Source organism: Crassostrea angulata, chromosome 1 (genome assembly GCF_025612915.1).
Source record: "Crassostrea angulata isolate pt1a10 chromosome 1, ASM2561291v2, whole genome shotgun sequence".
Lineage (NCBI taxonomy): Eukaryota > Metazoa > Mollusca > Bivalvia > Ostreida > Ostreidae > Magallana > Magallana angulata.
Genome location: NC_069111.1, coordinates 56,532,155 through 56,558,302, shown reverse-complemented (window position 1 = coordinate 56,558,302; position 26,148 = coordinate 56,532,155). Strand labels below are relative to the sequence as shown.

The window sequence follows — 26,148 nt, the reverse complement described above, 5'->3', positions numbered from 1 at the left end:
TGTATCAAAGACAATTTATTTTGTTAAATTTAAGCTGTAAATCTACAATTATAACAGATAAAAACAAAGAAGTTAACAGATAAAGGACAACATATTCAATATAGATATAGGATATGAATAAAGTTCATGCATTTGTAAATATCTAAAAATGATATTCATTCTATAAACCACTGTGATCTCAAAGTCAGATGATCCAAAATTATAACATGATTATCTCATTTGTCGAATAATAATATGACATCCTTACGCAACAGAAACATTAACTGAGAAGCACTGTACATAGTTTTACAGAAAAATCAGGTTTTAATAAATTTCATAATATTGTGCCATCAAAATTTTACATTTTTTGTGTTAACAGTCAGTTACAATACTTCCAATTCTTAACAGCATTCACAAAAACTGCTGTTGTGCAATTTTCATCAGATGAATGACATGAGAATTTCCCTACTAAAGTACTTATTTATTAACAATTAGCTGCCCATACACTTTATGAACCTTAAGATAAAGTTTGTTGTGAAATGATGTAATAAATCAATTTCTAGTCACTGTGAGCCATGTTTAAAATCCATATTCATATGGCTTTGCTCATAGTTTCTCCATGATGTGTAATGGACCTGCTCATAGTTTCTCCATGATGTGCAGTGTGTCTGCTCATAGCTATTTTTTCTGTGATGACATGCCCATAATTTTTCCTGTGTGGTGTAATGGGCCTGTCCCTACATTTTTTTAGATGGGTAATGGACCTGCCAATGGTTTCTGCTATGTGAAGAGGACCTGCCCATAGTTATGGTAATTAGCATCTGACCTTCCAAAAGGTTTTCCGAAATGTGTAATGGATTTGTCCATAGTTGTGTAATGGACTTGCCCATAGTTTTTCTGTTATTTGTAATGGACTTGCCCGTAGCTTTTGTCAATATTGTGAGGTAAGTAATGAACCTGCCCATATTTCTTGTGTTACGTGAAGTAGACATGTCCATAGCTTCTGTACATGTACAATGGACCTGCATAGTTAGCTGTTTGTGAGCACTATGTTGAGCATACATGTGTACACAGTGAATGGGATAATTCTATCATCATCTCTATTATTAACTTTATAGGGCCATGTCTACATAATTCTATCATTCAGAATTTCTGCACCGACTTTTCCTTATCAATGCATTACACTAGGTCAGAAATGTTTTTGTTTGTTTTGCTTTAAAATTTTTTATCATAACAAAATATATTGTTTATAACAACAAGAGTTCAAAGTTCACTGCACATGATGTAAATAACTTAAAGTAAAACTGACTACAGAGACACCACAGAATAATACAGTACAAAGTAAAGGTTGTCCACAGCCTTTCTTCCATTGCTTTATATACGTATATACAAACAAAACTCCATCATTTGGTTTGTGACCTTGACTCCAGTACGGCCTGACCTTTACCCTCTCTCAACTACTGGCCAGAATTGGAAGGTACTGTCACACTAATCCATTACCTGTACAGGTGTAAACACTGGGCCATGATCTGTTTGACCTAACTTTGTCACATCTTGCTTCGATGGAGTACTGACATCAAATGTTTGACAATAACACCCACAATTGAACATACTTTAGTATCATTTACATTGATTCTGGGGCTAATGAAAGGAAGAATTACAAGAAACATTTCACGATCATACAGGGTACAATTTGTCTAGTCCGTGACTATCCAATGCTAGTACTGTGGTCTCATTACTTTTGTGGGGTCAAAGATCATTTACTTCTGAATACACTTATTTACAAATTTATCAATAGTGTGGGTTCCATAATCCACAAATCCATGAATGTTGTGGAAACCTTAATCCAGAATTCATGGATTCTGTGGAAAGGAACAACCAAATTAATTTTAAAGAATTTCATAAAATTAATGTTTGACTACATTCTTAGAACAAGCAATCCATGAAAATTACAGCCCACAAATTGAATGATTCTACAGTGAATAACAAGACTATATACTGAGTGTAAGATTAAAATATACAAAAATTCTACTGCCATTCTAACATGAACTTATCTTGAAATGATGCAGTGTAAATACATAATAACAGATTCCCGGCTTCTGCTTGGTAAAACAGTGTACATCACACAAAATGACATGATATGAACAATTCTAATATATATAACATCTTTATACACTCAGTCCGGTGTTAAATGTGTTACATAGAGGATCAAAGATGGTGTATAAAAAGTAAACTCTCATTAAACAGCTGCTCTAACTCTATTATGAAGACTCCAATGGGATCAAAATATTGATAAATTTTGGTACTTTGACCTTGAAATTATGAGATTCACTTTGAAAGATGAACTAATTGTTGTCAATATTTCACAGTTCTTGAATATGCATTGTAATTTCCCCAGATGCAAAACTCGGACTGAAACATTCCCAACACCCAATGTAACATCACACTTATTGCGAAAAATCATGCATTAATGAATTCTTTACAAAATACAAAAAGATACACCTTATTGTTCGAATGATCATTTTAAAAAAAAGACCATGTTGTTCAATACTACAATACAACACCCTTTAAATATCAAGTGTCAACACTGACAGGTGTTTAGAGACCATAACAAGCATGCATCAGACACCAAACCCCTGTAAACCATCTCCAAAAAACAGCACTTGACCCCGATAAGTCAATGGAAAACATTTTGAAAAATAGTATGATGGCCTCAAATAATCACCACCAGTTCAAAAATTTGCTACAAGTAAGAAAACCAACTCAAAATGGACAAAACTTCACAGTTCTAGAAAAATACACTGTTCCAAATTAATAGTGTTCTCTAGTAATTACACTCTAATATTATTCATATCATTTTTTCAAAAAAAAACAAATACATTTATATTTAACAATTGCTCACTCATGCATTGATAGGGACAGTTTATTAACAAAAATAAAAGTAGAAATGTGCGATAAGACATCGTCGTACACATGAATAAACATGAATCGTCGACGCTGTGGTGGATGACTAGACTGTTCCGTGGGAGCACTTTGTAAAGTTTGGGTGAGCTGGTTTTTGGCAGGTTGCCAATATCTGGTGAGTTAAATCATTTCCTAGGATCAGGTAATTGTTTCGTGGTCTAAGCGAAGTACATGACTTTGATGGTGTCGGGGTGGACGGTGATGGCTCGAGCCATGGCCGAGGGTGTCCTCTCCATCTCATCTGAGTGACGGCTCCCTTCTCCGCTGCGTACAGAAAATAAAACTCGGTCAGTGCTTACATCTTCCAGTGATTTATTTCGCTGTGTTTATATATATCTATCTCGCTACAAATATATTACTTTTGTTTCGTTGCATCATACATGAATATTAAAAATTCTTTTGATAACCAAGTAATACAGTCAAAATCTATCTACCGTATTTTTCGAAAATTAGGTTGATACGGTTTATTGGGCGAAGGAGGCCGTTTTTAGCAAAAAATTTTTAAAAAAGTATAAATAGGTCGACTTCGAAGAATTGGTCGAAAAATTACCGCTAGTTCTAATGAATAAATGGTTTAAACCAATAACGTTATCATATAGTAGCCTTTAATCTTATTTCACAGTTTTAAACAAAAGGGAAATAAAATGTATTTCTTGAAAACATCGTAAGAAAATGTCTGAAATTGCATCACAATTTTCAAACCAATTAATTCAGTACGACCAGTTTTAATTTAAGATCGTTTTTTATTACTTCCCTGCCATGTGTACAAACTGGTGTTAACCGGGGGATAGTAACCTAGCCTGGAGGCATGACTACGGTAGCACATGCCAATAGGGCGAGGTCCATGTGTCATGGCAAAAAAAGTATCGACCTAATTTCCGAAAAATACGGTATTTCAACATAAATATTTGAAGTAAAGTTTTGATTTAAAATCCAGACGAACATCTGCACCTACATTTCCCACCAGTAATTTGTTATGTGTTTGTATATGAATATACAATGTATGCATTTTACTTAGAAATTTTCACCTGTCATGTATTACTTAGAAATTCTCACCTGTCATGCTCTTTCTCCACAAGGTGATACCTCGCTCTAAACGCCACCAGGTGAGCGTAGTACGCAGGAGCAGGGATGGACACGCTACGCGTACAGCGTACGTACGTGTGACACAGCTGGTATGTCAACTGCTGGAGCTCATCCGCCTTGAAACAATTGTCGTCCCACAACACGTGGTAATGGGAGGGTCTGCTGGTGCCCTGCATTAAAACATCACAATAAAGTACTAAGTCCTCAAATTCCGAGATGAAGATTCTGTGTTGTAATTACAACTCTTTCAAATACTTTTTAAATGAGCTAATAAATATCTTACACATACCAGAGATTGTGTTTTTTAAAGGAAATAATTTTATGGAAAATCTGACTGATTGTAAACTCTAGCATTGTATCATAAAACTGACTCACCTGTATACCGGCATGGCTGCATAGGTAAAAGTCAAACTGTGTGGGGTGGGTGATTCCGACATCCACAATGGTTCCCGCCGGGATGTTCCCGCTACGTCCTATCTGGTCCTTGCGGTCGGCACAGAAGAGCCTGGTGTGGTGCCTCTTCTGGACGGCAATGAAGGTGATTCCCGGCTGGTAACCAATCTCTAGCTTCATACAGGCCTCCCTCACTGCTCTCAGTTCATGGGCAAGCACCTGTTGATGATAAGTCAACAATTAATTTAATGTTTAATACCACAAGGAGGCCAAAAGTTCTATTGAGTGCCTACTGTCTAAACACTCTTGAAATATTTACCTCACAATGGCTGAACAATAAATTCAGAATTCTACTTGTGAATGCCAAAAACAAAAGTAGCCCTTGTTCAAAACTTGAACACTCTAAAACATCAATCTACACACCAGCTAGAGACAAACATAAATAAGATATACAGTAGAAATACACAAGTACATACAATATAACCCTTGCTGGTGATATATCTACAAAGTTTTGACACATTCCCTTTCTATTAGAGCGTGTGATGTACTTCACCTTTTGGAACTGTCCTTCGCTGACCCCGTCCCTGTAGATGATGATGCGGGTCGGTTTGAACTGGGTGGACTTGTAGAAGGAGATCAGGAGTTCCCTGACCATGGAGCAGAACTCTTCTATCACCTCCTTACGGTGCTCCTGTACCCTCACTGTCGCTGAGTAACGGCTGGGGTGGGCGTCCATACTCCCCACCACCTGAAATTAATGACACCAATTGTACCTCAAGAGCCGTTTTTCCTTTTATATGCATGTTAACTGACTGTAGGTAGGCATATCAAAGAAAACATCAGAAAACCATATTTATTTAATGGCTTGAAATGAAAGGACATTAGCTTTGCTACAAGCATATTAATCTAGGCAAAACTCAATCTTCATTCTAAAGTTTTCATGTAGATCCACATAACAAAACAACAGCTCAATGCCTGCAAGTTTGAAAAAAACAGGAAACTGTTTGGATAGAAGGTACGATCAATATCTCTGTAATGACCATCATGAGTAAGATGACTTTTATAAATACCGCTGCTCTGTACATGTACATTATATAATAATAATAATAATGTCCTTTATTTATACAGGATAGCACAATTGGCTTACAAAAACTAGTTCACATTGTGGTCCTGAATAAGTATTTACAGACGGCTACTATACACAGAAACTGATAGAACATACAAAACATGAATTTCTAAGAGATAAGTAAATATACATTACCGGTATATGTGATTTAAACTAATGTAATTCCCTAAAATTATACATGTATGTGACGTAATAATTACAGAGTCCTGATTCAGACAACTTACTGCTGGTATGTACATGTATATTATACATGTATGTGACGTAATGATTACAGAGTCCTAATTCAGACAACTTACGGCGGCTATGGAGGGTTTGCTGGTATCTCCAGCTGGGGGGTGGGTCACATCAGCTCCCAGAAAGATGACCGGCTCACGGAACACCAGGGGTCTGAAAAAATCAACCCATAACAAGCATTAACTTCTCTGTTTCTTAATATTTTGTGCAATCTGTCTGCACTTTCAAAAACAAAGTAAATTTTTTGCCATTGATTATGCTGTTATTTATTTCAACAAAAATCATTTTTCAGTGCTATTTAAACCTGATGGAAATATCATGGGGCAAAATCAAAAACGCTTACAGTAAATTCTGTACTTATTATATTTGCAAACTTATCAGAAGCACTATATCACATGTGAATCGCTGAATCACTTATAAATCACATGATATAAATATGTCTAGGTTATATGCATTGACATAAATAAACAGTGAATCAATAGAACAATATACTGGACATAGTATTGAAAATCAGCCACTGTAAATCAGTCATTGTCAATAATGATAATCTGGTTCACCACAAGGAATATTTGTAACCAGAGACTATGTACATGAACATAAGCAACAAATATGGCAGGCCTGGTTGTAGAGAGAAATATTTTTTATTAGGATGCTCTGGTTGTAGAAAGAAATATTTTTTATTAGGATGCTCTCGTGAAGCCTGCATATTTGTTTGTTACTGACCTGGAGCTGGGTAGCAGGATGTTGTTGATGCCGCCCAGCTTGACGTTGATCTTGAGACACAGGTTAGACAGCGTCTGGGGCGAGGTCTTGTTCACGTTCTTGGACTGTACACACTGAGTGGCCAGACCAAACAGGATGTCTCCCACACGCTTCACCTCCGCTACAACCACAAACAACAATTCTTTATATCTTCCTGACACATGTACTACATTTTCACCGTTATCCAACTACAGAGTCTATGTTTAATATAATAGTTTTTAGAAATGGTATAGTGTATAATATTATCAGTTTAACTGGTAGAATGATGTGAAAAAGGTAGAAGAATCGAGTCATCTTAAAGTCTAAACAGCAGTAAAAAAATCTACTTTTTCTTTACACATGCGCCATATTTACTGGTTAAGGTGAACAAAGACTCACCATACACTGGCGTCCGTCCAGGTAAGACCACCACAATCAGTTGTAGCCCCGCATACGTATTCTTCAGGTAACGGAACATGGGCTCCACTTGGTCAGGCCCAGTGGCATACTTACAGAAACATGGCTGACCAAGAATGGGCATGCCTGCATCCGTAGAAATCTTCTGTAACTGCTGGGTAAAGTTCCTGTCAAACAGAGAGCAATCAAACTGCTGATTCATACAGAAAATGTCAAAATAAATATTAACATTCTAGAGTTTTAACACATTGTAATTCATAAAGTATGTTGCTAAAACATTTTTTTAATAAACATTATTTGTAATCTTTATGTGCATGAAAAGGACAATAGTTAAATATGTTATGTAATGCACTGTTTCATTGGCTCTTATTCTTCATTTCTGTACTTAAAGATTGAAAATTTAATCATAAGGAATAAATTCAACAGCTACAGAATTTATACTCATATAATTTAATTCTGGTTGTAACGCGGCATTTGCTTAGCGGATTATAAAGCGTTAACTGCCCCAACCCAGGTTATACGAGTATAACTTGGGTAGATATTGAGTTCATTTTTTAAATAAGCATGTTTACAAACTGGTTTAAGGTTAATGACACACCTCAATGCATCCTCCCTCACGCTCCTCTGGGGGGCGAAGCATGCTATGGCCCACACACGGATCTCGATCCCGAAATAGAACTGCTTCCCTCGCATGTCCCACACGCCCTGGTTCGGCAGGGCCTGAGCCTTCGTCTGAAATTCCGAATTCTATTCATCATAATTCAAGATGGATGTCAAAAACCCACACACTGTACATGTTTAAACAAACGGCAAAAATGTTTATTTGAATTTACCGTAATTTGACATGTTTTAATAATATACTGTGGTTTCACTAATATTTATGAACATTCATTTTCATGGGTTTAGTGAAAACCACTGTTTTAAATGAATTGTGGCCAATGAATATATCAAAACAATATGCCATTAAATATTTCACTTCAATTTGGTTTCAGTTTTGTGGATCAACTCAACAATGATATCCAAAGAAAATAATATTCAACAAATGACAGATGAAAACTCAGTTAATGTATTTCGTGTACAGTTAAAAATATCATCTTAATATATTCAATTACTAAATGCTGAAATCAGCCAATTGACAATCAGAATGGAGGCAGTTACTGACCGTTCCCCCGTACTGTAGTTTGGGGTGAGAGAGGACCCGGCCGTGTAGATCCATCATCTGGGGGTTGACTGTGATTCCAAATGTCCTCAGGTGGGGGTCATTGTTGTAACTGGCCTTCTTGACCTACATCAGAAGCAAACATCAACATTAGACATACACGTGTAAATATAATGCATTTATAAAGAATTAAACGAGGAAATAGATATAGTCTCTTGATTTGGAGGGGAGATGGTGGGGGGGGGGGGGGGGGGGGGGTTAATTGAAAATATCAACATTAGAAATAAACATGTAAATACAGGTTTCAGGTAAAAGCTGTATAAAGTTATGGTTAATCATACGATTATTTTAGAGGAAAATATGTCAATATATTGAAATATCCCATCCTCCCTTATGCATGTTGTAAAGAATCCCAATAGGACATTTAATCTCTTTTGATTTAATTTTGAAAGGGGGAAGGGTTAATAATGAATAACATTAAAAGATATCTATATAAGGGATTTTTGGATTTTTGTGCTAGAATGTGCTATCTCCGAATCAGACATTGCCAACGATAATGATACCATAGATTGTGGAATAAACAGTGATACAGATAACAGAGAAGGCTGGAGTGGATGTACTACCCACTGAACTCACCAGATTGTTGATCTCCTTCTCTCTGTCGGGGGCGTTCTTGGCCGTTGCCTGCAACATATTTAACGTTTTATCTTAGTTTTAAAAAAGTCAGAGCACTGAATACTGACTCAGTATAATTCATGTATATTTTGTGCACATTTAACAAAATTCAGAACAACACATTATATGTGTAGGCTTAACTAGAGAACTAGTAACTCAATATGATACAGTAAAAGTGGATTTTTAAGCTTGGGGGAAATTTCCACTAATCACGTGGTAAGCTTACAATCGCAGAAAATACCCCTGCACATGTTAAAAAAATAAAACTTTAGAATGGTATATCACATATTTAATACCCACATGTATTGTTTGACTACAGAAAACGCGTAATTAACCCTAAGCGTAAATAACCCCTTTTGCAGTAACTGAGAGTGTATAATTTGTACCCTGATCATGGTGGCCGTCTGTAGGTCTGTCAGTTTCTTGATACATCTCTGGCCTCCAACGACATTACAAACCTACAATGTATCACACTCAAACTATCAAATACTTTCTGTACTTTCCATTGCTCTTAGCAAACACTTTTAAGAATTTTTTCAAAAGTTATAGCTTTTACAATTTTAACAAGTCTATGTTTTTCTCGTTTAGAAAATTAATGTCTGTTTATTCATACCATAAAAGCTCATAGCAAGTACATGGAATAATAAAAGCTAGTGAATAATAAGTGCATAATGCAATACAGATAATTGCAGATGCTAAGAAATTTCTATACAAGCGTAATTCAACCAACCTCTAATGGAAGATATGTGTGCTTATGTTCCTGTCCAACTTGTAAACATGGCAGGTGAGGGTGTCTGCACAAAGAGAGAACCATTCATTGTAATGTATTGTACTCTATTGCAAACACATTTACCTTTATCAATGATGGTTAACTTTGCCCCATGTCCCACTCAAATGTTTTACTCTGCCCCCTGTCCCTCTCCCATGTAACTCTACCCTACTCAAATGTTTAAATCTTGCCCCCCACCCCCGTTCCACTCCAATGTTTTACTCTGCCCCTGCCCTGCTCTCATGTTAAACTCTACTTTTAAATTTTAAACTCTGCCTCCTGTCCAACTCCAATGTTTAACTGCCCCCTGCTCCTACTTACTGTAGCTTCATTTTGTAGCGCTCCAGGAAGTACCGAGCGACCGTACAGTCCACTGTCTGACCCGAGTCCAGCTGTAGCGGAAATCTGGAAACAGGACCAGTTATCATACAATAATCACTTGTAACTAATACATGTATAGCTATATTATAGAGATGCAACTAATACATTTAAAACTACATTATGGAGATGCAACTAATACATGTAAAACTACATTAAAGAGATGTATATCCTCTGATATATGAAAGGGACAATAAATCATATGTACTTGTAACTATTACATGAATATCTACAAAATAGAAATGATATCTGCATTTGTCTAGCAAGTACATGTAGTTTACAAACAGACAAACTGATTAATTATTACGCTTTAATCAGTGTGAACCTGTTATCTATGCTCAAATAGTTACAACTGTTCAAGTGTGCTCTATTCATGAATGAGATTGAGTGTGCTTTACTTCTGAGTTTACTGTACTTACATGTAAAACTGAATTCTATCCTCATGTACTTGGGGACAGTTATGACTGAGTTTAAGCATGTTATACTTATGACTTAGTTGTGCTTAGCTGTACTTATGACCGAGTTTAAGATTGGAAGTACTCACACTGTATGGCTGAGTTTGAGATTGGTTGTACTTATTACTGAGTTTGAGATTGGTTGTACTTATCACTGAGTTTGAGATAGGTTGTACTTATTACTGAGTTTGAGATAGGTTGTACTTATTACTGAGTTTGAGATAGGTTGTACTTATTACTGAGTTTGAGATAGGTTGTACTTACGACTGAGTCTGTGCGGGTCTGCGAGTGACATTACACACTCTATATTTCCTCCTCATGGTTCCACAGTGGGTGATTTCTACCTTCAGGTCTGTAAAATTACCAGAAGATTTAAAGCTGTGTCATATATGGACAGTTTCATATTCTTTTGCATTTGTCTCTTACGAAACACATTCTACTTAACACTAACATTTCATGTAACCATTTAGTCCTCCGACTCTTACTTCTGATTTCCTGGATGAATTTGGAGGATGAAAAGTTCTGTCATATGCTTGGACATTTTGATATTTTGTGCATTTGTATCCAACTTATTATAATCATGTTTTCCGACCATTAAGTCCTTTGACCCTTACTTCTGATTTCCTTGGTGAACTTGACCCGCTGGGAATCGGTCAGTGGGCGTCGCTGTTCGTTGGCGTCCTTCAGCTCCAAGATTTCACACATGAAGTCGATGACCGGTTGAGCTTTATAGAAGGCTGTGGCCGATACTACAAAAAAAATTAAGAGTTTATATTCAGTCAAAGTTTCCCTTAATCATCCATTTGCTATCTCAATTACTTTTAACAAGAACATCATCTTTTCATTCATTATTTGTATTTATAATATATTTTCTGAATATTATATTCCAGTAGTTCTTTCATATATTTTAAGTATTTTTTCTCAGGAGATACTAGCAAAACGAATTACACAGAGTAAAAATTAGAAACCAAGTGAATGTTATTTCAAATTATCTACTTTTTCTACAGGTTATTATTCACTGCTTTGAAAAATAACACCTTAAGAATTTTCTCCCTAATAAAAGGGGAAAAAAATATAATTTTTGTATAAGTTGGTATTCATCCATGCTGAACAGAATGGTGTAGTAAGTGTAAAACTTACCATCAATGTTGAGCATCATTTTCCAGTGGGAGGGACGGACGCTCTGATGGAAGCCAAACCACACCTCCCTGCCCCCTCCCAGGGGGTAGTCATAGTCCTCCGGGGGAGAGAAGAATGAACGACCCACAGGGGTGTACCTACAAGACAAACTCAATAAGAATTGTGCTGAAGAACAGGAGGAGGGGTTAAAAAAAAAAAAATAAGTTGTTAGAAATCAAGAAATTAAATAGATTAATAGCTCAGAAATAATTATTAATTTTTTTTTTTGATTAAATAATTTGTGAAGATTGTACATGTTTACTAAATTTCCTATATATGAAGAAAACATTGGCCAAAATATGACACCCATGTTAATATATCGAATTCACAGATTGCTGATTGCAATTGCATCCAATTCAATGAAAACATTAGTTTTGACTTGGTTTAAGGAAAAGGTCTGACAGTTAATGTGGTCTCATCAATATTTTTTGAATACTAATTTTTATTGAATTTCGTCGTGATCCACGAAATTAAATGTTCATTAAAGGTCCATAATTAATAACACATTATGTTGATAGAATTAAAGTATCCTTGAAACTGGGATTTTCTCTAAATCCACCGGAATCGATGCCCACTATTATAAATGAAACCACAGTATATATATATGCTGTTACGATCAGACGACACGTTCCACAAACTTATAAACTTTTTTTCCAGTAATTTGTTTTTCATTTACTACTACTTTCACCAGCTTTCTTGCAAAAAATTAGGGTACCTTATCAGGCATTTGTACGAGATATTAGAGTATGCATTTTCCTATACATTCTTATTAAAACAAATTTATCTCCCATCGTAGAAGAGCACAGAGAGGGGCATAATTAAATATGACTTTTCAAACCAATTTCGTTTAAACCAGGATTTTTTTTATTGGAACTCTTTATTACAAGGAGATACAAAAATGATGCTCGATGAACGCGTTGTCTGACCTTAAGTCTGTACTTACATCATGCTGGGGAGGTGCCTCATGATGACGTCCAGCGCCTCCACCGCACACTCTGGAATCCTCCGGGCACGCCCCTCTAACGCCTCCTCCAGGGCGTATAGACTGATCTGGGACAGCCACTTAATGGCGACCTTGAACACCCGGTCACGACCTTCACCTGGCAGGGTGACCTCTAACTCCACCTGAATCACAGAGTTTTGTAACAATACATCAGGTTACACCTATTTTCAATAAGCATAGATTTATAATAATGTAAGATCATCTGTAACTCGAAAAGACTGACGTACATTCCTTCATTATCTGTGATGTGCCAGTGTTGTGTACAATAAGTTATTAAATATCGTTCTTATGGTGGTTTGGGCATGGACTTACTCGATCTTTGCCGAATGGAAGTGGTTCTCGACTGTACAGTTTCTCTCTGCCATCAAACACAGGCTTCTGTCCGGAGAAGATCCGGGGTGTGTAGGCATTAACCATGGTCTCCACGATCTCTCTGATCACAAACATACACTCATAAGTAACAAATCTGACCATTAAATTTCTGATCACAAACACACACTCAAATAACAAATCTGACTACATTAAACAGAATAATCATTTCTTGAATTACATTAGGTAACAATCTGTTAATTTTACCCAAAGCCAAGTGTTGGTGTCTCGCCTTACAAATGTGATTAAAATGTACTGAAAAGCTTTTACTGTGAAAATTTGTTCATCTACAGACCTTTCAATAAAATTATCAGTTCAAAACGTGATTCCTCACTTGGTGTTGTTGACATCCGAGATGCATCATTCGTAGGATACAGTACTGTACTGTACTTGTTTATTCCATCTGGAATTTTGATCAGTGATTGACTTTGGGCCCATGTTATATTACAAGTCACACACCTGTTGACTTACCTGTTTCAAATGACTTACCTGTGAGTTCAGTAAATAAATGACTTATCTGCAAGTTCTTTCATTAAATCATCTAATGCTGAAGTACTATGAATTCTGTGATTGAATGTCTTACCTGCTGACTTGTCAGAGACATTTGTCAGGTTGTCAGGTGTGTGAATGTCTTACCTGTTGACTTGTCAGGGACATTTGTCAGGTGTGTGAATGTCTTACTTGTTGACTTGTCAGGGACATTTGTCAGGTGTGTGAATGTCTTACCTGTTGACTCGTCGGGGACATTTGTCAGGTGTAATGGCGACGTTGTAGTGGTGGATGAACCCTTTAGGGATGTTGACATGAAAATGGTTGGCCCGTAGAGCAATGGGTTTTCCCTCCCGTCCATGGTCAGGCCTGAGGGGGCAGATAAACTCCCCGGCATTCCCATTAGATGGAGGTGGAGGGGTGGGGGGTGGCTGATCAGCTGGGTGGGGTGGAGCTGTTTAAGTAGAACAGGCAGGTGCATGTGCCGCTCAAGTGAAGAACTTCAGAAGCCATTGAAACATTCAACAAGAGACCAATTGTAAAATTCCCCCTACTAATTGAACTAAACCCCTCTCCAGGGGTCATGAATTTCACAATTTTGTAGAGGGCTTTATGAACATTATAACCATGCGCTTAGGATTTAACAAATATATATGGGAGTAGAGAAGAAGATTTTTTAAGATTTAACACATTTTTATTATATGGCCATATTGGCCCCACCTTGAACCCCTGACCCAGGGGCCATGAATTTCACAATTTTTTTAGAAGGATTCATGGACATCATTACCATGGATCAGTTTTTTCCTTTAATTGAACTTGAATTCTTAGAGTTAATGTTTAGTATCTACACCCCCCCCCCAACCCCTGTACACACGCACACACACTGTAAATGTATTGCTAATAAATGCTGCCCATTCAGGAAATGAAACTTTCTTAAAGATGATGATATATAATTTATGACACCTCCACTCCCATTATTGCCAATACCTGTTGCCCTTTTACATAATCACATATCTAAAGTTTGATGAATAGTAAGCTCTTTTTGTCATGAATATACTTCCTATATCACTCACATTAAGTATTGCTATAGTCAACAGTCAACATTTGGAGAAAAACTTACAATATGTGGTAGATGTGTGCTAAATATCTTCGACAAAATCATATTGTTACATACAGTTGAACATCGGTATCTCGAATACTGATATCTTGAATACAATGGATATGTCGAAGTGATTTTTAGGTCCCAAATACTTAAACTTTTAGTATTTTACCCTTGATATCTCGAATACCCGGATATCTCGAAGTTTTTAACTAGTCTCATCTAGTTCGAGACAACGAGGTTGACTGTATATACCGATTAAAATGAATTAAATGAGAAGATAACTTTTTTATTTCTATAATTCCATCGTGTTAGGGTAGTGGGGAAATGAAATGATCTCTAAAACATTACAGGACTTCACTTCTCCCTCACTACATTAAATACATTGTATTAAAGGGACTTAAACACGATTTGACTTAAAATTTTCAAAATTTATTTTTGCATTTTCAATGTTTATAATGATAAATATAGAAGTTTATAATGCTATGTCAAATTTTGGAAGTCAAATATCAAGTTATGAGCAAGATACAGAGTTCATAATTCTTTGTTTTGTAAACAAAGCTCGAATATTGTCATTTTTACATACAGTCGTGGGACATAATTATTCGCCACTTTAAAAATGGCCGCCGATATCGCAGATACACTTGGCAAAGTTAGAAATCTGTTTATTGTTGATAAAATTAAAATCTTACCTCAATATTTGGTCAGATTTCCTTTCATTCTTATTACCTCCTTTAGTCGTCCTGGTATTGAATTATATAGGTTTCTTATATAGTTTAATGGAATGTTTTCCCACACGGTCCGAATTTCCGCCATAAGTTCTTGTTGCGAGTTTATGACATTGACACGCGTTTCTAGCACTCTTTTCAAATGCAACCAAATGTTCTCTATGATGTTCAAATCTGGTGATTGTGCTGGCCATTTTGTTGTGTTAATATTGTTATTATTCACATAATCTTTCACAATTTTCGCTCGATGTACAGGGGCATTGTCGTCCATGAAAATATAATCATTGTTTGGGAAATGCCTTGCAATTACGGGCCAAATATTATTTTCAATTATTTGTAAGTACTTTTGAGCATTAATGTTACCTTGGACATCAGTTAATGTACCAACACCTTGAAAACATACGCACCCCCAGATCATAATACTTAGCCTTCGTCGCGGAGCAGGACACACGAGTTGAGGGTTGAACTTTTCATCCGCTTTTCTCCATACATAAACCTTGTTATTGTTACCAATAACAATCTGACTTTCGTCACTGAAAATCCATTTTCCCCATTCTTGCTGAATTGTCCAATCTTTTCTCTCTTTACACCATTTTACACGTTCTTTTTTATTAATTTCACGGACCGCCACTTTCTTCTTTGCAACCCTCCGAACGTATCCTAGTTTTCTGATTTTTCTTTCAACAGTTTTTGTACAAAATTGATGATCCCTGTTTTCATTAATTATACCTGTTATATCTTTAAAAGTTCGCCTTCGGTTTTCTTTAATGACCCGAGAAAGTTTGTTAGTGTCTCTCTCAGTAAATAATGACTTCCGGCCTCTTCCAGGACGATTTTTTACATCATTATGTTGTTTAAATTTCTTAATAATACTTTTTACCGTAGATCGTGGAATTCCTAAAGTTCTTGATAAATTTGAAACATTTCTGTTCACTTTGTATGAAGTAATAATGAGATTTCTTACTTCAACACTAAGCTCTTTCCCCTTTCGGCCCATTTCAAATCAGCTGTGTTTATTATTTTTTATTTGACAGCAGACGAAAAAATATTTGTGTACACGTCATCATTTTAGTAGCATGACAATGTGACTTAAATAGGAAGGGGAAATCTTTAGTCTATTTATAGCGCGGAACCCTATTTTCGATTCTAAAGCGGAAATCAAGCGCGATTTACGTACGGGGTGGCGAATAATTATGTCCCATGACTGTATGTATAGTATTGGTGTAATTTTCAATCAAATGTATCTTTCTTTTGTTGTTATAGTATTTAAGAAGATACTGAATTAGTTTAAATTGTTTTTTACATGTCATTTTGTCTAAAAAAAATGGTAATTCTCTGCATTACATTTTTGTAAACAACTATGAGACTCGAGCTTTGTTTACATAACAACCAATTCTTACATCTGTAACTTGACTTTAACATTCAATATTTAGGTCAATCATTTAAAATGCACCAGTAAACCATATAATACATAAAAAATAAAAATAATTTTTTTTAATCTCAAATCGTGTCCAAGTCCCTTTAAAGCATGAAATTAGAAATACATTATGTACATTAAAAAGGTAAAGAGATGTTTTATGCCAGAACATAAAAGCTTGGTAAAGAGTTAACCTCAGACACAAGATAATTACGTGTGATGTAAGGAGTTCATGGCATATACAGAATAAAGTACAATGAGATTTGTTCATTTTGTTAAAATCCTGCATCAAATAATCAAAGCCTTCCATAAATTGATATGCAGAAGTTATATGGAATTCTGCCAATTTGAGAAACTATTAAGGTATAGAGAGCCACCTTAAGCTATGCCTCAGCATACTACAACATTAATTTTTCACTCTCATTTTATCTCACAGTAATAAAATGAGAATAAAGTACGGGTATCTTGGTTATGCAATAAATTTGTATTTATAGAAAAGGTCATTTTTTTTTAACAATGAGAGATGGAAATGACATTACAGAATATGTTAAACATGTTAAATTTGTATGCGTTTAGTCTTACCCTCATAATTCACTACAATCAAACAGATTTATATCATAATTAACTCAGCAAAAAATCTCTTAGCCAACAGTACACTTTTAATAAATCAGAACTAACAGATTTATATCATAATAAATAAACTCAGTAATAAATTGTATCACCAACTACTGTATACAGGGAAATATTTGCCCCCATTTTATTTTCACCCTCGTTGTCAGAGGGAGAATTTAAGACTGGGCGAATTCTATATTGCAAATAATATCTCTGTTAACACAAATGCATCTAGGCGAACTCAAGACTGGGCGAAATCCTTGGCAAGTGTAAAAGGCCGAAAATTACCTAGGGTGAAAATAACCCTGTATACAGTTATATATTAATAGTTCACTACAATCAGATTTGTATCCTAATAAACCCGCAATAAAAAATCTTCTAGTTAAGAGTATACTGTATACAGAGTTGTTTTGCTCAGTGTAATTTTTTGGCCCTTCTACACTTGCAAACACCTTGAATTTTAACCGTTAAACATTTGTGTTTAAAGAGACTCAGAGATAATTTGAGACATTGGAATTCGCCATGTCTTCAATTCGCCTCTGGCAATGAGGCCAAGAGGGGTGAAAACAAAAGGGGGACAAATATTTCTCTGTACACAGTATTTCATTTCAGTACCATCGAACAGATAACATATTTCTAGTATTTATAAATAAACTCAGAAATATCAATATATCTTTTCACCAACAGTACAATACCCTGTAATATTGTACGGTACTTATAATCATACAGTACTAGTGGGTAAAGGTACTTACGTTCTGGTGGGGGGACTGTGGTAAAAGGACCAAAGGTGGACCCTGTAAAGGAAGCAGACAGACGGGTGAGACAGGACAGGTGTATCAGGTAGTACAGGTACAGATCACACCTGTATCTGTGTGGTCACCTACAGACTCTCAGGACACACTACTCATGCAAACTCTCTCAAACACAAAATTACTGCAATACTTATAGACTAGGGTTGGAGTTCTATTGCACATGTGTAAGTCATGGCTACTTGCTCCTAGGATGTAAAAAGTACAAATCTTTGTTTACATGCATGCAGATAGGCCCTCGTATTGTAAACTTAGATCTACACTGTAGTGTATGACCGATTTTTGGTTCATGTTCACTGAAAAGGACAGAGGTACTAATTTTCTTCTCACAGATGGATTTCATGTATTTTCAAAATTAGATTATTTCTGCATGCTAAAAAAGTACATGTTGTAATAAAATTACAAACACATTCATGAAAAACACTGCACACATACAATGTATTTGTGTGAACTGCTTGCGGAATATAATGATCAGTGAATGCTGGTTATAAAAATATCAGCATGCAAACTTTTTTGGCATTGAAAAAATCTCAAAGCATTTCACAAATTCTGGTCAAAACTGTGCTTACATTATGGCATACCAGAAATATCAAGCATAGTCAATTTTTTAATACACCAACAATATATATTGGCAACAATGAAAGCACCTGTAAAGAAAACCATTTTTTCCATACAGATTAACATCTACAATTTCCTGCTCCCCCAAACATAAATCCCCCCTTATAAGTGATACTTCTGGGGCTGTGTAAACACAATTTGAGTTTGGAGAGTAATAAAGGGGGGATAATTTACGTATGTCTGCCGATAGGATTCCGTTAGGTGGCTGCAGGTCAGTACACCCACCATGACTTGCCCCATTCAGTTGCTGGGTGACTAAGCCGGCTATACCTTGCAATAAAAACAAAAAAGCAGCGTCATTCATATTGGAAAAAAGCACTAACAAGACAAAAATATCACGTTAACCGAGGGAGAAGGACGAGGGCAATGTCTATTTCGGGGACAGACAATGCTAGATCCTAACGCCAACTGCAGACCCCTTATTTCTGAAAAAATTCTCAAAACTTACAAAAGAAATGTTTATATTAAATTTTCAACAATTGTCTTAGCAATATGCTATATCATGCATTTTCTGGGTCTACCAGTGAAATATGATTATGGTAAATAATTCCCAGCCAGAAAGGACAATTCCTAAAGATCATTTTAAAGTTCATCTTACATGAAGTGATCACATGTATTTATTCCACAATGAAATGAATAGTAAGTACTTTTTTGGCAGATTTAACAGTGATTTTTCTACAACTAAATTCCATCAGAAATAAGGCACTGGTATGAATAATCATTTTAAAATCATACTAAGTCTTCCATGCTTCTTTACGCAGAAAGGAAAAAATAAAATTGCATTTACCAGTATTGTTAAATGGCTTAATATAAAACTGGTTTTTCCTCAATTAGACTAAAATGTTAAGGTTATTTTCCAATTCAAGTGTCAAAGACTCCTTTATAAAAATGTAGAAATATCATTGCTTAGAAAATTAATCTGCCAGTAAATATTGCATAATAACAAAATTGTTCAGCTGGAAAACTGGAAGCCTGAAGTCTGAAGAAGAATATAGCAGATCATCAATAACCCAATGGATTCCAGGAAACAGTATCATTATCTAAAACACTTAAGGTGGAATAACACATCATCACAAAATGGCTGACCTCTTATCGAAATGACATTTCGTTTTTTAAAAGGATTTTATCGACGTCAACATGTAACTTACTTCATATCCGAGTGGATAAATTGTCGAGCTTGTGATCCGTACATCATGAGTTCAAATCCCGCAGGGCTTTTGTTGTTATTTACTGAATTAAATTTTTTAGATATTCATTTTTATCCAAAAACTGCAATATTTTCGCTTATTTGACTTATGTACAGTTTATTTATCATTATATCTTTCATAATCAAATCATTTTCTGTTAATTTGAGTGACTTTTTCCAGGTGTGTTATTCCACCTTAATCCATCAACACTCCAAGCACACTGTTGACTGAATCAAATCACAATCACCCTCAACTGACCTCTGACCTTGACTGCTAGTAAATAACATAATATTCTCCTTAACATAGTAACTAATCTGAATGACCTTGGCCTTAAAGTCATTTCTTGACATTCATCAGAGGAATGGATAACCCCCCCACCCCAAATTATTAGGTTTGGGTATATTTTTTAATATATGAGAAAAATGCAAAATGTCAGGAGCCTGTGCGTAAGAGGACAAGAATATTGGTTATTTAAAGCCAAAAATTCAAGGAAAAAATGACATTAATTACCGGTATGTATTTTGAGAGAATGTCATACGATATGAAAGTATCCCCTACTTCTCTATAAAGCAGTCACTGTGCAATCTCTCTGTTATTAGTAGTACCTGGATACTATTTCTAACTTTCAAAACTGAATTGAATAATTTTGCAACAGCCTTATCATGAGTGACAGTAATGGACCTTGGCACAGAAGTGACAGAAATGATATTTTGTCCTCTTAATTTGTTACATAACATTCGTCTTTTATGGTGTAACTCATTATGTAAATAATTTGTGAGAATGCTTTGTAAACAATGAACTGTGGCTGTCAAACAGAAGACTTGAGTACATTGGTGTTCCCCAATATATGTATACCAACCCTGCCCGATCAGTACATGTAGAAAAGATTAAACATACTGTGGAATCAGTAAATTTCGTGGGGGCCAATTTTCGTGGATTGCTGAACATTTACAGGTTCATGAGGACGTAATTTCGTGTATTCTCTTATACCTACAAAAAGAAATGACATTAACCTAATTTTATATTCGTGGAGGATGTTAATTCCTGGATTAGAGGTACCCACAAATTGCAAGAAAATTGAGCCACCACGAAATCTAATGATTCCACAGTATATTTTGATAGTTAGGTACATGTATCTCTTGAAACTGAAGACAATGAAATTTATTTTCCAAAACAAAGAATTGTGACCATTTTGGTTGACCATTACAGGTAGAAATGCCTTACTGCTGAAACATCATCAATGAAAAAACAAAAACCATGACCATGCCCTTTAATGTATCTATTGTCTGTGTACCTGGCAAAGTATTGTCTTCCCAACAGGTGAATCTTAACTCAAAGACCTTTGGCTTGACATCTTTACATATCAATACTAAACAGGTTCCTTGTCCAAATTTAAGTTATATATTGCAAACATAATATGCTGAAAAACTTAAATTAAGAACTGAACTGAACATAAACATATTAATCAAGTCAATATATCCTTGCTAAATGACTTACTTTCTGAATAAATAAATGAAAACACAAAGAGCTGAAGTTATTTGTTGGAATATGAATTTGTTGCTCAAAGGGAGGTAATGATCTCCTAGAGTGTTAATTGCTGACAGGAAAAGTAACCTGAATATTGATTTAATTGCAAGACAACTAGGTCTTTCCCCGCTGTTGATATTTGAACGTTTTACCAATTAACTATGGCTCGATATGAGCTGAATGTTATATTTACTCATAATTAGTACCCTGTCAAAGGTGATCTGCCCTATTAAATGTACATGTTTTCAAAGAGGATGCATTTATTAACAAATTTTTTTGCTTTCTAGTAAAGGAAAAAATCATATTCATTCAAATTCCCAACAAAATATGACTTGTTTGACACAACCAAGCCATTAAGGGCTATATATACTGACTACCTGTAGGGCTGTCACAGGTCACTGAAATAACGAAGAAGAAAGGAGCAATTTGTTCTTTTTGGTTTCGATTCCATTTTTCAAGATTTCCATTCGGTTCCAATTTGTGTAATAGAATTCGTATTCTATAAAAAATGGCACCAAAATACAACTGGCCATGCATAACCATGATTGTTCACTCATTCTAAATAAAAATATCTCTCAATTTACCTGTGTATGAGGAAAAAATACAAGTACATTAAACAAAGATGGTGGCTTACGATTTGGATATCGAACATGTTTTCAAAATTTGTTTATAGAAATGGTTAGGATCACAATTTTATGATTTTATTATCAATATGAGTGAAATTGAATGAGGAAGCCAGAAGTCAACTCCATGCAAATTGATGTGGAAAAATTTTCGTGTTTACAGAAAATAGAACACACAATGTGCATTACCTGCAACTAGAAAATACACAAACATCTCATCAGACTTTACTTGTTTCAATTCATAAATATATACTTATTTTGTTAACAACAAATTAGATTCATCAAATCTCCTGCAACCATTTATTAAAACAAAAGGCCCATGGGCCACATCGCTCACCTGAGAAACAATAGGTATGATAAAATCAGCTTAATGGAGTCATAATACAAACAATCTGGACAATGAACAATAATACATGCAGATCCTGTATAAATAAAATCCATTTTCCCCCCTGGATATTCTTATGTTTATAATCATTAGTCCCTTTTCTAACAGGATGATTTTATAGTCATATCACATGTTGAGTATTGCAGTTCTCAAAAAGATCCTTAACAATTGTTTATATATGGGATATAAAGCTACATCAAATTCTGAGCTTTCTTCTGAGGCCGAAGAATTGTCCTGGAGACAAAGTCTTAACAATTATAAAGAATCATCTGGCTGATTAGTTTCTGAAAAGAAGATTTTTAAAGATTTACTTTATATATTCCTATGTAAAACTTTAACAACCCCCCCTCCAATGTGGCCTCACCCTACCCCCCAGGGATCATGATTTTCACAACTTTGAATCTACAGTACCTGAGGATAATTCCACACAAGTTTCAGCTTTCCTGGCTGAATAGTTTCTGAGAAGAAGATTTTTTAATATTTACTCTATATATTCCTATGTAAAACTTCGACCACCCCATTGTGCCCCACCCTACCCCCAGCGATCATGATTTTCACAACTACCTGAGGATGCTTCCACACAAGTTTCAGCTTTCCTGGCTGATTAGTTTCTGAGAAGAAGATTTTTAAAGATTTACTCTATATATAAAATCCTATGTAAAACTTCGACCCCCCATTGTGGCCCCACCCTACCCCTGGGGGTCATGAATTTCACAACTTTGAATCTACACTACCTGAGGATGCTTCCACACAAGTTTCAGCTTTCCTGGCTGATTAGTCTCTGAGAAAAAGATTTTTAAAGATTTACTCTATATATTCCTATGTAAAACTTCGACCCCCCATTGTGGCCCCACCCTACACCCAGGGGGGTCATGAATTTCACAACTTTGAATCTACACTACCTGAGGATGCTTCCACACAAGTTTCAGCTTTCCTGGCTGATTAGTCTCTGAGAAAAAGATTTTTAAAGATTTACTCTATATATTCCTATGTAAAACTTCAACCCCCCCATTGTGGCCCCACCCTACACCCAGGGGGGTCATGAATTTCACAACTTTGAATCTACACTACCTGAGGATGCTTCCACACAAGTTTCAGCTTTCCTGGCTTTCTTGTTCTTGAGAAGAAGATTTTTGAAAAATTCTCGAAATTTTTCATTAATTTCTAATTATCTCCCCTTGAAAACGGTGTGGCCCTTAATTTTTACAACTTTGAATCCCCTTTGCCTAAGGATGATTTGTGCCAAGTTTGGTTAAAATTGGCCCAGTAGTTCTTGAGAAGATGTTGAAAATGTAAAAAGTTTACGGACAGACGGACGACAGACAAAATGTGATCAGAATAGCTCACTTGAGCTTTCAGCTCAGGTGAGCTAAAAAGTATTAAAATATATCTTAAAACAAAAGACATGTCGAATTGAAAAATAGGCCAAAGGTACACTTATCAATAATAAACTAACAAAAATAAGTTTTCTTTGGTGAAATTATTATATAGAATTTTTTTTTTATTAAAGTAAACTGAAAAATTTTCAAATGTAATTTGAATTTCTAGTCAGAAGACTAGTTATTGTATTCAAGTTTTTTATCAAGGACAGAAGAAATGGAAAAAATGAACTTTTGAAGTTTAAGAAATGAATTTTTATTTAAAAGTGACCCAAACCAAAAAACCCAAAATTGAAGCAAACACATTACAACCCTAAAAATTGTTGCCCCGTGACAGCCCTTACTACCAGTTTTTATATAATCTTGTAAACATTGATTTTTAGAGTACATATATGTACCATTTCAATTTCTTACAAAAAAGTATATTAAGTACACAAGGATTATATTCATGTGCAGTATGAATCAATGTAGTGTTGAGTCTGCAATTGTTTTAATTGCATATTTATAAGAAAAACACACTTCTTCTAAATTTATTTAATTTTATCTACCACCAGGGAAAAAAAACCAATGAAACTGAAACACAATATGCCCACCAAAACACATTTAATCCTAATTTTGTAGCCAACTGTTAAAACAAAGTTTAAAAATCAATGGAATAAGAACCAGTTCAAGCTAGTTTTTTCTTTTTGATTTTAAGTTACATAGTATTGAGAAGGTTCTAAATCAGTACAAAGTCAGTGCATGGTGTCATCTGAGAGATGGATTTAAAAAAAAAAAAAAATCCACAGGTGCCTGACGTTAAAAAAATATTTTTTTGCAATAAAATTAATCCCTTTACTATCATAATAACAAGGTTTGTCACGGTCAACGTTTAGAATTTTTAAGAGGCGCTCATTTGCTTATTTGCAATATTGATAGGTACAAATATTTCCATTCACCACTTCACTTCTACTTTTAGGTGTAAACTTGTTCATCGTCCACTTGAATTAACGATGAAAATGGCAGTAGACTGAATTCGGAGCATAATTTTAATAAAAGGAGTGGCTGTATCATGAGAAACATTTTTATAAATTAGTGACAGGAATTATCTTAGTTATATACATGTAATATGAAATATTTTTAGCGTCAGGTGCCTGTTTATTTAAATTTACAACGTAAACCAGTAAGTAATATGAAACAATTTAATGACATACATATGAAGAAAAGGAAAAATTTGTATTTGAGAATTTTAAAACTAAAACCAAGGAAGAATACTCTTCCGCTGAAACAAAATGATTTTGTGAATGCGGTTCACATTTTTTTATTGAAAGTTTAACCCGAAAAACTGTAAACCTCGCATGACGGCAAGTCAGCTTAATGAATTTAAAAAATATTGAAATGAATATTACAGAGAAGAGAAAAAAACCCACTGGGGCGAACGAGAAAAGGGGAAAGTGTGTGGGGGTATAACACAAGAATAACTGAAAAAAATCCACCTGCATTTTTTAAACCCAAAATTAGATCTCTTTGTCTTAAAATGTTAAATATGACTATGTTGGGTACATTTGTTCCGCAAGGTGTAACATCAACACTTTAATGTGGATAATAAATTTTACATTAACGTTAGACTATGTACAGTATAGTCCAATCCACACTTTGCGAAAGTTGTTCCCCTTTGCGGGGTCAACCCAAAGGTCAAAAGGGAAAAAACAACTTTTCCCTTCTTTATGCAACCAAATATTTGGGCGTGCTGTGAAGAAATCTCTTGGAATTTAACTTATTCCTTTGATGTGTGGGTTGCCCCAACTTGGGGCAATAAAATTCACAGCGAAAACGGATTTCTAAAGTCAAATGACGAATTTACAACCCTCTAAACTACAAAGGCTACAGTGAGAAATATATGGGTTTTTCCCCAAAGATGGCGGCCAAGGGACATAACTTTTGTAAAGTGTGGATTGGTCTATATCCATCCAATTTTACCAAAAAGTTGATTTTTGTCAGACATTACTAAATAATAACATTAACTTATGCATAAGTCCTCAAAACAACAATTATTTGTTGAAGTTCCCTCTGATTCAGACTTTTTGGTGTATTGTATCTATTATTTTGGTTGTAGAAACCTTATCAAAACAAAACAAGCACTTTGATAACATTGTTTGGACCTTATATAAAGATTAGTAAGGCATCGTGTTATGTTAAAAGTATTTCACATTAACTTAAAATACCTGGTGCAATAGGAAACATTATGACATCTTATGACGAGGGAAAATGGTAAATCAGGAGAGGTAAACAAACTTCTGTCATTTTCATCTTTTGTCAAAAGAAAATATGGCGCACGATTGACGTTACACTAATCACCCAAAAAAATT

General features: G+C 35.1%; 1 protein-coding gene across 5 annotated transcripts; it reads right to left on the bottom strand.

The window, feature by feature from the left end:
- Positions 1 to 26,148, bottom strand: LOC128189406 (protein argonaute-2-like). 5 transcript variants are annotated; one of them, XM_052861043.1, is made up of 23 exons: positions 26,005 to 26,148; positions 18,874 to 18,969; positions 18,025 to 18,066; positions 17,243 to 17,254; positions 13,654 to 13,870; positions 12,871 to 12,991; positions 12,499 to 12,680; positions 11,517 to 11,653; positions 10,991 to 11,125; positions 10,641 to 10,728; positions 9,865 to 9,948; positions 9,505 to 9,568; positions 9,161 to 9,232; positions 8,736 to 8,783; positions 8,103 to 8,225; positions 7,539 to 7,687; positions 6,923 to 7,107; positions 6,506 to 6,665; positions 5,845 to 5,935; positions 4,976 to 5,170; positions 4,405 to 4,641; positions 4,000 to 4,199; positions 1 to 3,207 (listed from the first exon to the last, which is right to left on the bottom strand). In XM_052861043.1, the coding sequence occupies exons 1-23, from the start codon at positions 26,021 to 26,023 to the stop codon at positions 3,102 to 3,104; spliced, it is 2,763 nt and encodes a 920-aa protein (XP_052717003.1). In that variant the 5' UTR covers positions 26,024 to 26,148; the 3' UTR covers positions 1 to 3,101. The 5 variants fall into 5 exon arrangements, with proteins under 5 accessions (XP_052717003.1, XP_052717161.1, XP_052717082.1 ...); XM_052861201.1 differs by having other exon boundaries at positions 7,539 to 7,672; XM_052861122.1 differs by lacking the exon at positions 17,243 to 17,254.